At 34.7% G+C, this 12,966-nt stretch overlaps 4 protein-coding genes across 4 annotated transcripts; all 4 read left to right on the forward strand.

Moving 5' to 3' along the window:
* Positions 1–726: 726 nt before the first annotated feature.
* On the forward strand, positions 727–3,982 carry LOAG_08266 (processing peptidase subunit beta; the record flags this gene model as incomplete). The annotated part of the gene is made up of 10 exons (XM_020447655.1): positions 727–825; positions 938–1,063; positions 1,475–1,561; positions 1,682–1,811; positions 2,034–2,232; positions 2,398–2,584; positions 3,161–3,265; positions 3,359–3,558; positions 3,706–3,822; positions 3,919–3,982. 10 exons carry the CDS (start codon positions 727–729, stop codon positions 3,980–3,982), a joined length of 1,314 nt encoding a protein of 437 aa, XP_020302136.1.
* Positions 3,983–5,320: 1,338 nt separating this feature from the next.
* Positions 5,321–7,745, forward strand: LOAG_08267 (hypothetical protein; the record flags this gene model as incomplete). The annotated part of the gene is made up of 2 exons (XM_020447656.1): positions 5,321–6,465; positions 7,724–7,745. One exon carries the CDS (start codon positions 5,321–5,323, stop codon positions 6,455–6,457), a length of 1,137 nt encoding a protein of 378 aa, XP_020302137.1. The 3' UTR covers positions 6,458–6,465; positions 7,724–7,745.
* A 1,730-nt stretch (positions 7,746–9,475) lies between these two features.
* On the forward strand, positions 9,476–10,617 carry LOAG_08268 (hypothetical protein; the record flags this gene model as incomplete). The annotated part of the gene is made up of 3 exons (XM_003143800.1): positions 9,476–9,564; positions 10,022–10,130; positions 10,504–10,617. 3 exons carry the CDS (start codon positions 9,476–9,478, stop codon positions 10,615–10,617), a joined length of 312 nt encoding a protein of 103 aa, XP_003143848.1.
* A 499-nt stretch (positions 10,618–11,116) lies between these two features.
* LOAG_08269 (hypothetical protein) lies at positions 11,117–11,764 on the forward strand (the record flags this gene model as incomplete). The annotated part of the gene is made up of 1 exon (XM_020447657.1): positions 11,117–11,764. One exon carries the CDS (start codon positions 11,117–11,119, stop codon positions 11,762–11,764), a length of 648 nt encoding a protein of 215 aa, XP_020302138.1.
* Between the last annotated feature and the right edge of the window lie 1,202 nt (positions 11,765–12,966).

Below are 12,966 nucleotides of genomic sequence, written 5' to 3' on the forward strand. Positions count from 1 at the left end.
AACTTGCCAATGTCAACGGCAATTGTGCCCAGTGGAAGTTGGTTAACAAATTTTTGAACATTAATCCACCGAATTACTGACTTTCGCGTTGCATAAGCAATACCTGGAAGTGATGCCAAATATTTATATGCTTCCCGAACGTGTTTTTCTTCGATATCCATTGTAGTTCCTCCTACCACCGAAAGATATGCTATGCTGAATTATATCGAACAGCTGAAAAGTTCGAATTCGTTTACAATAATAATAATGACAATGGAAATGGCACAAAGAGGTACGTCAGGAAGAAGGGACATAAAACATATAGTTTTGTGTGTTTCGTGCAATTTACTTTTTAAATTCATTAACTGTCGGAATCTTGCTCTACCAACAATATGATAACATAAGAAAACGATGGTGGCGTCCTGCAAAATAACAAGGAATATGTTCAAAAGGTTTAAATCTTTGTCATAATACGGACTTCCCAAATTAGCTGATAATTCGTAAGTTAATCTTCATTCATCTCCTTTTATATCATATCACAGACTTAATGACTGTGCTTATAATCTCATTTAAGGCGTGAGACGTAGTTGTAGCGCTGGAGTCTTCGTTGTTTTCACTCTCTTTCATTTGTTGATGCGGTGTTGGGAGGGATATTAATATCTTTTCAGTTATACTAATTGGCCTAGATTACGGAGTTATCTCATGTTTATAGCACTTACAGGGAGACAGAGGAATTCGCGGAGTTTGATGCGTGCCTCGCTATGTGCTGTAAAAGAAGCACTGCGGTGTGGCAATTTTTTTCGGTTATCGGACAATTTTGCTGTTTGTTTGCGACGACAAGCCTATGTATGCATTTTTTTTAGCTGTTTTTCAATTTTTTCATCATAATTTGTTAAATTTTTGACCTTTTAATTGTTTTATGGTTCTTGACTCAGTCAGTTTATAAGTATTTTTTCAGCCTCGTTCTTATAGCTCTGTCCCGACTACCTCGCCTGTCTACTTGAATATACCGGAAACACGGGTAACCTCACTAACCAATGGTTTCCGGATTGCTACTGAAGACTCTCAACTTCTCACTACTACGGTTTGTATATTCCTGATAATATATGTCGCCAGAATTGTGATTCTATTAAACTGCCATTAGGACTTATAGTGAAAACTGTTGAATGTCAAGTTACGAAATGTTTTTCTTTTATCACTGGTACCTTCCGTTCGTATTATCCGTCACTTCATTATATTTCGCTGATTATTCTCTTATTGCTCATTCCTTTTCTGAGTTTCCCTAACTTTTTGTTTTTGACAAATTGCACAATTCCTCACATCTACATCTGTATACATTTGACGTTATTTCATACTACTGTAAAGCTTTTTGAAGTCATAAGTTGTATTTCAAATATAACTAGCATTTGGTATTCGCTTTTCGTCCGAGGAGGAAAGGAGTAGGAGTCTTGTTGCATAATTTGTTTCATTTTACCAATAGTGATGTTTTTCTCAGGTAGGTGTTTGGATCGATGCCGGTAGTCGTTTCGAAAATGACAAGAATAATGGTGTTGCCCATTTTCTGGAACATATGGCTTTTAAGGTTATACTTTCTACATAATATTATATCTTCAAATCTGCAGAATGTTTTAAGCATAAACATAGTTGAAGTACTTCAGTAGAGTTCTGCATTTTATGTCTTTCAAATAATTTTTCACTGAAGGGTACAATGAAACGTTCACAGTCAGCATTGGAACTGGAAGTGGAAAATATGGGTGCACATTTGAATGCATATACTTCGCGAGAGCAAACAGTGTATTATGCGAAATGTTTTTCGCAGGACGTAGATCATGGTAATTGGTATTATTCTTACTTTTTTGTTGTACTAAATTTAGGAATTTTTCAAGAACCATTATTGCTTCTAAAAACGAACCTAGATCAGGATATTATAGATAGTTCGTTGTCATTTGATGACAAACGATACGATATGGTTCAGGGTTACCAGTTTTCTGCGTTATACATTCAGTCCAGTAGACTGTAGCTACATTAAAGACAGTGAGTAAAAACTTTTGCAGCTGTGGAAATTCTTGCCGACATACTACGTAACAGTCAGCTGAGAAGTGTTGAAATCGAACGGGAGCGTGGTGTGATATTACGTGAAATGCAAGAAGTGGAACAGAATTTACAGGAGGTTGTGTTTGATCATCTCCACGCTGGTGCATTCAAGGGCACCTCACTTGCAAGGACAATACTTGGGCCCGTTGAAAATATCAAGTAAGACATTCCTGTCCGTTAAACTATTCTGATATTGAAATATTGAAAAAGATTCTCCAATGCGGTGCATCTTGCTGCAGTTGGTGCTTTTTTAGTGAAGGAACTCTCAAACTAATTGCATGCAACCACAGAAGATTAATCACACGGTCTGTGTTATGGTTTCAGGTCATTACAACGTGAAGATTTGGTGAAATACATAAACGAACATTACCGAGGACCTCATATGGTACTAGCAGCGGCAGGCGGTGTTGATCACCAGAAATTGGTCAACTTGGGCAAGCAGTATTTCGGAGATTTGGGTGGTGTTGATGATAATTTCGTAGCTGAATCTGGAAAGTTTGTCGCAAGCTATGTGAGATACATTGCTTCCTTTGGTTGTAGTCATTATTTTCCTTCACAAAATTCATTTCTCTTCAAATTTAATCCACTTATTGATTTGTAGCATAAATATCAATTTGTCATCAATCATGATTTTGTATTCATAGTGATAGGAATAAAGGAGCTATTAGAAGCAAATTCTTATAAGTGAAGTTATTAAGTTTTGAAGTAATCCTTATAAGAGGAACCAAACTCTAAGAACTGGAAGTTATTACTGGTTTATGTATATAAAAATATGGAGTAATCACTCATGAGTAGTGCATCATTATGTTTTTAAATAAATGAATTTTACTTAGTGGGAATCTAATGTTGATTTAGATTAGTTCGAAATTTAGATAGCAAAAGCTAATAATGAAGGAGTTTCAGTATCACCTGATCAACAACTAGTTATGTAGTATTGAATCCGCCTTAACATTTTAATAAAGATTTTCTAGTGTTCTCAGTTTGTTGAAAATTGAATAGTCATTAATTTTCGTTAGCGCTAATGGAGTCTTATTACGATTCAAATGTGCTGATACTATAAGCTTGTTATCTACTGGTGCAGTTTTAGCAGGACATCCGAGATGAAAGGATGTCGATGGTGTTTGGTGCACTTGCTGTTGAAGGAGCTTCATGGACCCATCCTCATAATATTCCTTTAATGGTTGCAAATACGGTGAGATATTCCTTGGGAATTGAATATAATCAAACTTTTTTCATGGAATTCTAAACTGCACAGTTTTTGAAATTGTAAACTGTCAATTTTTAGTTGATTGGACAATGGGATCGAACAAATGCTGTTGGAATCAATGCGCCATCACGTTTAGCTCAAAGTTTGGGCTTAAATGCTCGGGTTCAATCGTTTCAAGCTTTTAATACTTGCTATAAAGATACGGGTCTAGTCGGCGTTTATTTCGTATGTGAACAAAGCGGAGCTCGTGCTGTTGTTGACAGTATCACGCAGCAATGGTAATGTTTTTATTTGCTTAAGGTTTTCCTTAATTATGAAGGTCAGAAAATGGGATTTAGATCAAGTCAGGATTAACCGTTTTTGTTACATATTCTGTTCTGCGAGTTTTGTTCTTCTGTTCTGAAGTTTGCGTGTTTTACTTTCAGGATTGACTTATGTGATAATATAACTGAGGAAGAAGTGGAAAGAGGAAAACGATCATTGCTGACAAATATGTCTCTTATGCTCGATGGATCCACGCCAATTTGTGAGGATATTGGGAGGTATACTTTTTTTTCTTTTTTTTTGTCCTATTAAAAAGCAAGGATGTAACTGCAGAGGAAGGAATCAGAAACTTATCAGTACTTGATTTCATTCAGTTCTTGTCAGCGGGAAAATAAGTCCTGGCCAAATGATGTACTTTTCCCTTCCCCTGTGCTTTAGAATTTTCCATATTTTTCATTGGGCCTAAATATTGCTTTCCTTAGGTAGAATCTCATTATCACTGTGGTAATCGCCTGAGTACCACGGGTTCTGCGCTGAGACTCAGATGGCTCTCATGAAAATGGGAGCGTCATTTCCTGTATGTGGTGAAGTGAGATACGGCAGTTTGGCAAGCACTCCAAGAAAAAGGTTTAAGCGTATTAGGATAGATTTATTAGGATTATTAAGATGAACGGAGTTTATTAGGCGTTTATTAGGATAAAGGTATTAGGATAGGGGTTGGCAGATGTGGTGAAGATTTTGTTGGTGTGTTGCATTACCGAAGCATTAAATTCCACGTTCTAAACTTTTGGTATACTGCACTTTTTTTCGGGTTCTAATGAATCATGTTTTGAACAGTTGTTTATTTAGAAAAGTAGGAGAAAAATGAGATTAAGAAATTTTGATTACTTAATTCTCTTCCTTGCAAACATTGGAAAGGGCTGAGCTAAAAACTTTTGAACTTTCTGCAGATTTTCTCCATTTATATTGCACGTACTTCCGATTTCTTTGCTTTTGAATGTTCATATGGAGTATACATTTCTTTTAACAGACTTTTTTCTCAAGTTAAATGGGAAAATAAACTGTTTTCTAACATTTGCTAACCCTTCTGCACAAATTAAAGTTTTTGTTATATTTTTAGTAATGAATTTAACCCGTAGAATGCTTCTCGGAAGTATTTTCCTGGTGAAAAAAGAGGTTAAAGAAATTTTCCAAATGTTTCATTTTTTCAGTCTCGCTATACAGAATTGATTGTGAAAGTTTTTTTTTGCTTTTGACCTAATATAATAATTCCACTTGAAACTTCGTATTGGCTATGTTGAATGTATGCCCACTAAAAGAATCGCTGAATTGAATGAAGAACAAACTCAAAGTAAGAAAATCTTATAATAACTGTAAGCCACAAAGAATCAATGGAACGAACCAAATCCATCAATATACATACTATCCAGATTTTTATACAAGTTGGATTTGGTTTATATTCTGTGAAGGGAAACTCGAACTCTTTGCTTTTCCTTTGAGGCAATTGAAATCATTGTTTTAAAAATAATGATAACTAGTTATTAATAGATGTAAGCTTGCCCCTAGGATCGCAGGAAGGGAATGAATAATATGATTTGTGGGCATAAAGCTTCGAAATGGTGTGAAAGGCGTGGCTTTTAATGGACTTCGGAACAAATTCGATCCATCCTGCTTTTGCTAGATGTATATAGTGAAATTGTTATTTGATAAGCAGCACGAGCTTCAGTTGTCATTGTAATCTTTTCTTGCTTCATAACGCTTCGTAAGCTACCTTATATGGGTTATCTGCTGAATGGTCCCATAACGGCGGTATTGGTGATATTTGGCGTTTTATTTAATCTCTGTACAGTGTACTTTTTAATGATTCCACGCAAGACTTTTGGTACTTATACCGATAGCCGGACAAAATCTACGCGATCCAAGAAAAGTTTCCCTCTGACAAAACGTTTTTCCAACACTCCACGACCTCTCATTAATACATACCTTCTGTGGCTTGCATTTTCTGACACAGCAGTACTGATTAGCGCTGCATTATTATATTGCATACCGGCATTTTTCATGTCACTGGGTAATTATGCTCGGTTTTTCCCATCTTATTATTTGCTTAGTAATGCATCCCTAACAGCATCTGTTTGGCTCATGTGTGTGTTAATGTTTGAGCGGTATCGTGCATTTTGTAAACCACTGGATAGTTACGTGAAACCGCAAAGGATACATCGGACCCTTTTCTTAGTATCCTTATTGGCACTGATCTTCTCGCTTCCAAGACTTTTTGAATTGTCAGTTTATGAGCTGGACGGTGAATATTATGTGAATCAAACGTTGCTTGTGGAAACACGTGCCTATATGGTTGGTTATCGGATAATCGGTGGAATGGTTTTCTATTCATTATTCCCTTACATCGTATTATTCATTATAACTGTTCGTATATGCTTGGCTATACATGCGGCTAACAAACAGCGACAAAACATCGCTACGCGTGGTGTCATTCAGTTCAGAAGCGCCGACTGCGAACTTCTCCTCATCACTGTGATGGCTAAATTTCTGATTTCACGCCTAATGCCAACTGCTTTAGATTTAGCGGAACATATTGTTAGTTCTTCGGAATTTCTTATTTCCACCACTGCTACATTTTTTGTCGACATCAGCAACCTTATCGTTGTCTTATCCAGTGCTACGAATTTTTTCATCTATTTCGCTCTCTCACAAGCCTTCCGACGTACTGTCTTTAATTCTCTTCCAAAGTTCAGCTTTCAATATACCATCTTCCAACAACGGAAACGTCATTCTAATTTACAGCATCATGCGGTCAAAGCAGTAACTGTACCGCAGCCAGTGTTAAACAAAGTAAGCAGAAGTATTGTGTCTACTGTAGATGGACGTTTACTATCTACCGTCGAAGCATGCATCTAATTTCTAAGGTAGTATTTTAAACATAACTTCTGGGAAACAATAAATCTTTAGGTTTGTCATTCTTTCGTTAGAGTAGTTATTTCATCGTCACAGTAGTTATGTACTTTTTTCACACTGTCATGGTAGTTATTTCATTTTCATTTGTAATATTTGTAACAAATTCTAGCTGTTTATCCTGGAATGTTTTCCGTCCCATAGAAGCGTTCCCTCTAAAAATTTGATTTCTAACTTAAATTGATTTCAACTTACATGTTGGACCAAAACTGAAATCCCAAAAGCGAAGAATAAGAGATGGGGAAATAGGTTTTCGGATGTTTTATGACTTTTCCATTTTCTGAAAGAGAGATAAATATCTCTGTTAATTTTATTTTTTCTCTCCACTAATGAAGATTGTTACATGTACTTTATTCGCCATCTTCTAGCTTGCGTTTCTATGGACATGCGAATGAATTGATATATTTTTTAATCTTTTACCCCAAAGGAATGGATAGTTTTTAATAGCGTATTACGAAGTAATACATTCCTTCAAGATACAATGATAATCATATCACATCCAATTAACAGATAATCCTTCTTCTATTTCTCATCTTCTCTTTTTGAATATTCTTCCGCAGCATCATCTCTCTGATGATTAACTGCAAATTTCCTCCTTTACTTGGAAACAAAAAATCTTTGAAAGAAAGAATATGCATAGTTTCGAATGTCCAAGTTGTATCGTGGGAATGCCATGAGTGAAAGCAACTATTTGATCGTGAGAGCGGTTCTATGTAATTGACTCGATATCAATTTTTCAGAATGTTAAAAATTTCCCAAAATCTTCAAGTTGAACAAAATTCTATCAAATCGTCAAATTTTTGTCGAAGTGGATTGCTTTCATCCACTTTCTGTTTGTTATCGACATTTTGATTGTGAATGTTTTCGGTGGTAGATTTTACTCTCGAACTTTCAAAATTTTTTCCAAATATTTGAAGCATTTTTTCAGCTTATCAGTTTGTTTTCCAGGCATTGATAACATTCTCAAGTATTTTATCGAGAAATGATTGGCATTTTGTTAATAGGACAATTAGAATGTACTGTTGTTGTAGGGTATGATGACGGTTATGATTAGATGATGGTAACTGTTTTCATCACCTATCACCTCACGTTGTGAAGTGAAATTACTGTGTATGTCTTGAATTTTTCTAGTGAAAAGAAAAAAAGGTGGATTCCGATCAGTAATTTTTGTTTTATCTTTTCTATGATTAAGTGAAATAGCATTGTTTACAGGCAGTTGTTATGTTATGGAAGGCGAATACCTATGCACGAATTAGAAGTACGAATCAATGTAAACAATTTTTCTTGTTTTGATTTTTTTTTATGGACATGAACCAATAAATAGAAAGCTGTCAATTTAGCCGGTCCATGTCTTTTAGTAACTTCAGTTTTGTACTACTTATTTTCTGCTGTAATATTCTCAGCGTAGTTTGCATTCTTCTAGTCATAATTAGAGACGGATTTCAAAAATGCTTCTCTTAGTCTTGTTATACGATGAGTGATATTTTCGCTGAGTTTGAGCTTTTATCCATTTTTTTCATGATGCTTCATTTCCAGAATGCTGTTTCGTATTCTTTCAGAGCTTCCGGCTTTATCATATTTTTTCCTTCACTTATGACCATTATTTTTATCACAGAATTAACTCAGTAAAATAATGTTTCAATTTATTTTGATATCGAATTTTTGAAAATTTTAATTTCTAGTCACAGCAAAGGCAGTGAAGGAAGTGTCATCACGCGTTTTCCGGAATAAACCAATTGCTTTTACTGTCGTTGGTAAGTGCAACAGATCTTAATCTCAAGAAAATCACCTTAAAGTTTTCATAGAAACTTGTAGAAATGATTGACAAAACAGGCTTTTCATTCATTTTTCATATCTCAGTTCTTAATAGTGCTTCTTACAACTTATTTCGTCAAATGTGTTTTTTCCCGTCCATCTTTTGTTCGGTATTTAATTCCTGAAATCGATGCTCTGGTTTCACCTGTTTGGTGTTCAATTTTGTCGATTATTTTAAGTGAGCCTCTGTTTTGGTAAGTGATATTATATTTCTTTCATCATTGCCTTATTTATTCCTGACTCATTTCATCGGGGATTTTTGGTGGAAGTACACTGTATAGGTTTGGTTCAGTACTGAAAGCTTCTTGTAATGTTTGTTGGATATTTTTTTCACTTTACTGAGAATTAATCTCTAAGTTAACGGATTACAAACTTTAAATTTTAAAATTAAAATTTTGCTACGTTCTTTTTCTGAATTCCTAAGATTATTCAATCATTTATCCAATCAGTGTAATGGGTCTGCTTTATTTGGCTCCGTGCATGCTGAGTAGGTCAACTACTGATTTTTGGAAAAGTGGGCAAGCTGTTGCCGACTAATTCTTTTCTTCTCTTCACCGATTAATTCGGCTCTTGCTGGTTTACCGACTTATCATCTACTCTTTCTTCAGAATGAAACGTTTTTTGAAAATCAGTTGTAATTATATCTTAATTCAGCATTTGTTGACTATTGCTTACGGACTGTTGGACGAGAGAAAACTTTGTTGTTGCACAAAGTGTACAAGGAGCTAGATTTTTGATACATTCTTCCTTCCCAGTGCAACCGATAGATTGAAGTTGTCAGTTATTGAAGGCAAAAATATGAAAAGAGTGAAGAATTAGATGTAATTTTTAGGTCATTTTTTGGCTTGTAGTTACAGGAATGATTCTTTACTCTTCTTTTTCAAGTAAATATTTTGCTTTTATCATCACTTCAACGCTTGTATGAACTAATTTTTGAAAGTTTTTGAACTTATACGAGTAATTTCGCAATATTGGGAATTGTGTAATATAGGCAATTAGATGAAAAGCAGGATATGTGGAGTTGCTTCGTTTCTTTTGACTTCGAAGTTCATTTCGGGTAGCGATGATGTTATGAAAGAATGAAAAGGTTTGATGAGAGACAAATATGTCGAGAACAGGGAGGAGTAGAATAGTACAACATTGACCCGGATGATATTTAGTAGTGCGGTGAATATCGTTTGCATGACCAGCCGAATACGAGTTTTAAAACATTTTACTTCAGGTTTGCACTATAACACGTTAGTAAGGCTTTTTCTAGCAGGCAGGGAGTTACGCAGATAGCACGAGAAGATGAAGAAGGGAAGTGAAGGAAAACGTGAAGACCACTGTTATTAATAAACGCCGCTTTCTTTGCCATCCTTTAATTGTTTCCGATTGCGATTTTCAAGTCTCACAGTTAAGATCTCTTTGACTCACAACAAAGCATGTAAATTATTGAAGCAGTATCTCATCCATTCTGTATATTTAATGTTATTATTAACTTCGGTTAGCAGCTACTTCTCTACTTTCACGGGGAATTAAACGTTTTGGAAAGCGAAAAAAGAAATTAGTGGTCCTGCCTTTTTTAGTGATCGTTTGCTTAAGTTTAACTGCTTCCAACTTTTTTTTCTCATTCTCATGGCGCATGATGACTAGCAATGATTCCGTAATATCGGTTCAGCCTGGGATTTTTTCCGAAAACTTCAAATAATCTAGGAAGCTGGCTGGTTATGCGTCAGATGAGCTTGGTTTGAGGATGGAGCTCATCTTGCGCATTTGTCCAGGAGCAGTCATGTATAGGACACACTTGGGCGCGATCATGTCGGTGCGCTGAATACCGGCTCACCTCAGTGGTTATGGGAAATAAATGGTTTGGAACATCATATATTCCAGTAGTACTGTTTGGTACCGGGAAATCATTCCGTATCAGTTTACAGTAATCAAGAACCGACCATACTTATTGTTTTGCGTACTATCCAATATGTCATTCTGGGAGGCGTTATAAATTAAATCAAAGATAATATGATTTGATAAGAGCCACATCTGATTAATCTTCTGCCGCTACAAAATCTGTCCATTAATTTTCTTTAGTTAGTCGACCTGTTTCTTTTTATGTCAACTTATCTATCCTTATTATTTTGTAAATTTTGAGGAAAGATGAGCCTTATATACAATATGAAAGTTTGATATGTTAACAGAATTTCGATCGTGATAGTAAATCAAATACTTACATGAGGAAACAATTGGAGCATGTTTCAGGACGAACGCACGATTGGCCTTCATCTGATTACATCGAGAATCGATTGAAATGAGATGAAATTAGGTGATTCTTGCGTTTCTTTGTTTATTACGGTCACTGTTGCAAGATTTGACTGAATTTTATGGAAACAGAATTTTTGTGATCTTGCAATACCACTCATCGTTTTGCTTGCAAGTTTTTGAAGAATAAAGGTGCAAACAAGTGCTTTCTCACTACCCAGACACAACAAGGATATACTGCTGAGTCTGATCCTGAGGTTTGGTAATATCAGCAGAGCTTTATGTGTTCTTGTCAATTTCTTACATCCACCATTTGCTCTCCAGTTTACGTTATCTTCCCGTTTGCTTTTTCTGTTCCTTCCTTCCAAACAGCACAATTGCAATTCATCCATCTTCGTATCATCCGATCGTCATTGTTCGGACGTACCTGAATTACGTCGTCCCTACATTGAATTACATCTTTGATTCTATTTATCAACATTTTCCGGTTTCTTTTATTCCATAACCGTAATAGCTTCCTATAAGGTGTAAATATATGGTGCACAGTACATCATGTCGGTTTTGCTGACGGGTAATTGTAACTTGGCATCTTCGTCATTTTTATGTATCAGTTCTGGTGTAGATACTCGTGCGACAGTTACTTCGCCACATTCAGAGGCTGTTCGCAGATCATACTCTATTTCATCCCGCCAAAGTTGTGATGATCGTGGTGGTAAGCAAAACGACTCAAACGCGGTATGGATGTCAGTCATCAGAGAAACGTCCGCTGCACCTAGTAATGAGGCAGGAAAAAATGCGAATAAGGTAGTAACTTCCGTATCTGATACATGGTTAAAACGGATCAAACGGTTCTACAAATCGCTCCATCTCAACTATTTATTCTCATTGGCATTCATGATGTTTTACATGTTCCTTGGAGCACTGTTATTCCTTTGGCTTGAGGGAGCTTCAGATCAGGCTCGAAAATTGCATGAATATAAATTTTATATTCATGAAAGGGAACACTTCCTCAAACAACTCGATGAAATATACAATGTTAATGCATCTAAGCAACGGAAACTTATGTTGAAAGAAGCTGTTGACTATTTACATCGGCAAATTGGAGTTTCATTTAATAATCGGTCGGAATGGTCCCTTACAACTGCTTTGTACTATTCTGGTACGATTCTCACAACAATCGGTTTGTTTTTTGCACTATAACCTGCATTAAGTTAAATTTGTTTAAACTTTTTGAAATCGATTGAAATGGTTTTATGACATAGAATTAGCTGCTTAGTATTACAAGATTGCTATCATCAGAATCTATGTAAGGTTTTATGGTTTTTTCGTCATAATTAATTTGAATTTATTAATTAGTTAGATTTGACAACTAATTCCTGACTCGCACTTGATGAAATTCAATGAGTGATTGAAGAGTAAAATCGCAGGAATTTCACAGAATTGATATTTATCCACCCTATTTGAAATTAGTATCAGGGAAGAAGTGTTGATGAAGTTTGTAAACTAAAACAATTGATAGTAAAAAGTAGAGATTTTGCATGATAATGCTGGGTTTGCTAAGGAATAGCGGGAAATTAATGGTATAAAATTTAAAAATTTTATAAATTTTACGAAATGATATTTTTCAATTTCCTTCATTCATATTTATAACAAATTATTTCTCACAAATCAAAAACACGTACAATTTATGAATAAAAAATCGCAATAATAATTGATAAATTATAATAATTTTTAAAATTTATTTATTTATTTTTTTGCCTTTTTCTTCATAAGAGACATTGTATGGTAAGCAAATAATGCGTGATTTATAATTCGATCTATGATAAATTACAAATGGATGCATTTTTATCTTGCTAATAAATTTTGTTAAAATTCGCTTAATTTATACGTTTCATAAAGATGTTTAATTGAATAATCTGCCTCCGTGATTCCTTATTTTTCTTCTGTTTTTAATTTCAATTCATTAATTTAAATCTTTCAGTTATAATTACTTGCTCCAGTGATTGTTTCAGTCAGCTGTTGCGAGAAACTTTTCATTATTTGCTTACGATTTCATTCGGAAAATGATTTATGGTACAATACATTTTGTAAACTTTATGGATGCAGCTGACGCTTATTGTTAGCAAAGTCTTTCTAAAAAAAAAAAAGAAAAAGAAAAAAGTTTACGATTTAATCAATTCAATTTCATTAATAATTACTAGCCACTTGATGATACATAATTGAAATTGAAATACTTAGGACTTAGACTTAAGCAGCTTAGACCAGAATTTTGAATTTAAAAAATCAGCTTTTTTTCTCTCAAAAACAAAAACAATTTTTTTTCTTTTATTTAGTTTTTCAAAATTATGTTTGTTATATATATATATATATATATATATATATATATATATATATATATAGTA

This window comes from Loa loa (genome assembly GCF_000183805.2).
Source record: "Loa loa unplaced genomic scaffold supercont3.537, whole genome shotgun sequence".
NCBI classification, from domain to species: domain Eukaryota; kingdom Metazoa; phylum Nematoda; class Chromadorea; order Rhabditida; family Onchocercidae; genus Loa; species Loa loa.